Source organism: Trypanosoma conorhini, assembly GCF_003719485.1.
Source record: "Trypanosoma conorhini strain 025E chromosome Unknown Tco_14.4_contig_00550, whole genome shotgun sequence".
NCBI classification, from domain to species: Eukaryota; Euglenozoa; class Kinetoplastea; order Trypanosomatida; family Trypanosomatidae; genus Trypanosoma; species Trypanosoma conorhini.
The window spans coordinates 11,277-13,013 of record NW_021704629.1 but is presented as its reverse complement, the minus strand read 5'-3'; the positions used below and the strand labels follow the sequence as shown (position 1 = coordinate 13,013).

The 1,737-nt window shown below is 51.6% G+C and overlaps 2 protein-coding genes across 2 annotated transcripts, besides 2 other annotated features; both read right to left on the bottom strand.

Annotated features, from left to right (window-relative positions):
* Positions 1–45: 45 nt before the first annotated feature.
* Positions 46–68: a microsatellite.
* Positions 69–148: 80 nt separating this feature from the next.
* Positions 149–688, bottom strand: Tco025E_07288 (cholestenol Delta-isomerase; the record flags this gene model as incomplete). The annotated part of the gene is made up of 1 exon (XM_029374154.1): positions 149–688. The coding sequence occupies one exon, from the start codon at positions 686–688 to the stop codon at positions 149–151; it is 540 nt and encodes a 179-aa protein (XP_029225811.1).
* Positions 689–845: 157 nt separating this feature from the next.
* Positions 846–882: a microsatellite.
* Positions 883–1,264: 382 nt separating this feature from the next.
* On the bottom strand, positions 1,265–1,735 carry Tco025E_07287 (uncharacterized protein; the record flags this gene model as incomplete). Its single annotated transcript, XM_029374153.1, has 1 exon — positions 1,265–1,735. A coding segment is annotated over one exon (471 nt), but the record flags the coding sequence as incomplete, so codon positions are not given.
* Positions 1,736–1,737: the final 2 nt, after the last annotated feature.

Genomic DNA, 1,737 nt, shown 5'->3' with positions numbered 1-1,737 from the left:
AAATGCACGGATGCACCCGTTAACCCAATTCTTGGTGTTCCTCCTACCCACACACACACACATACACAAAACCATTGTGTTCCTTCCCTTTTTTCCTCTTGCGTTTTCCCTTCGTCTGTCCTTACTCAGACCCTGTTGATTGTACATTCTACCCAATTTTCTTCCTTTTTTGCGGAGCCGCCTTGCTTCCTGGAACAGCGCCGGAAAGACGCCGGCCACACTGCACGATGAGCATTGCTGGCACGATGATCCAAAATGAACTGGGCAGGACGGTCATCATTAGCGTGTCAAATGTGGAGTTGTGTTTTGTGTACTTCCCTCCCTCGACGACCTCCATCGCCAGATAGAGCACCGTCTTGTACAGAGTCATTACACTTACGACAAGAGCCAACTGAAGGCCTTCGACGACGCTTCCCCTATGGGACAGCACCAACGCAAGGATGCCAAGGGCGACCTCCAACATATTCATCCAGCTCTGCACCACCACAAACGCATCGTCGTTTGGCGCGTAGCGACGATCGTAGGTGGCGTACAGCACCCACCAGTTGAACGGTGGTGTGTCTGCTAAAGGGTGCGGCACACTTGGCGAGGAGGATCGGGTAAGAACAAATACGCCATCAATTAAAACTACAGGTGCAGTGAGGAGAAACCACAACTTGGCAAGTAATGGGAGTTCTAAAGTGGCCATCGTCGTGTGTTGTTACCCTACTGCGTTTCCTTCGCACGTCCCACGGCCTTCTCCCTCCAAAAGCACAGGCGACTGTCTCGTCCAGTTCGTGAGTGAGAGGCGTGTGTGTGTCTGTGCGTTCAGGCTATCTTCTCTTTTCTAGCGGAGAGATTCACGCAAAAAAACAACAACAACAAAAAGGAAAGAAAAAAAAACGAATAGACCAAAAGCAAGCTACAGGCCGGCATTTGTCAAGGCAGTGGAAGAGAAACCGCGACGAGGGAATTCGCTCCCTCGCCCCTCGCCCCCGCTTGGACGCAGACGCCGTCTGGATCTCGCGCTCTCCCCCTGTCTCTCTATAGAAACGGCTTCGGTGGCCACGTGCCACAAAGCCCGAAGGGAGTAAGCCCAAGCAGAACAGTAGTAGGGAATGTTTACAATAGAAAGCGAAAATGAAAAAAAAAAGAACAAGCCGAGAATAGCGACGCTAAGTAATTGCTTTTCTGTTACAACAAAAAAAAAAGCAAGGTCCCTGAAGCCCACTCCAGTCCAGTCTGCGCCCCCACCCCCGCTCTCAGCTACGCAAGGGCCCCCACCCTAACGACGTCGCAACGTGTGCCGCGGCGGTACCCCACTGGCTCGTTTACCCCCATCCTCCTCATCATCATCATCATCATCATCGTCGTCGTCGTCGTCGCCGTCATCATCGTCGTCGTCGTCGTCGTCATCATCGTCGTCGTCATTGCCCTTTTCGTCCTTTCTCTCATCACCATCTTCCTCCTCCTCTTCATCCTCCTCGTCATCATTGTCCTTTTCTTTCTTTCCCTCACCATCATCATCATCCTCCTCTTCATCCTCTTCTTCATCCTCCTCCTCATCCTCCTCTTCATCCTCCTCTTCATCCTCCTCCTCATCCTCTTCTTCATCCTCCTCCTCATCCTCCTCTTCATCCTCCTCTTCATCCTCCTCTTCATCCTCCTCTTCCTCTTCTTCATCCTCCTCTTCATCCTCTTCTTCATCCTCTTCTTCATCCTCCTCTTCATCCTCCTCTTCATCCTCCTCTTCATCCT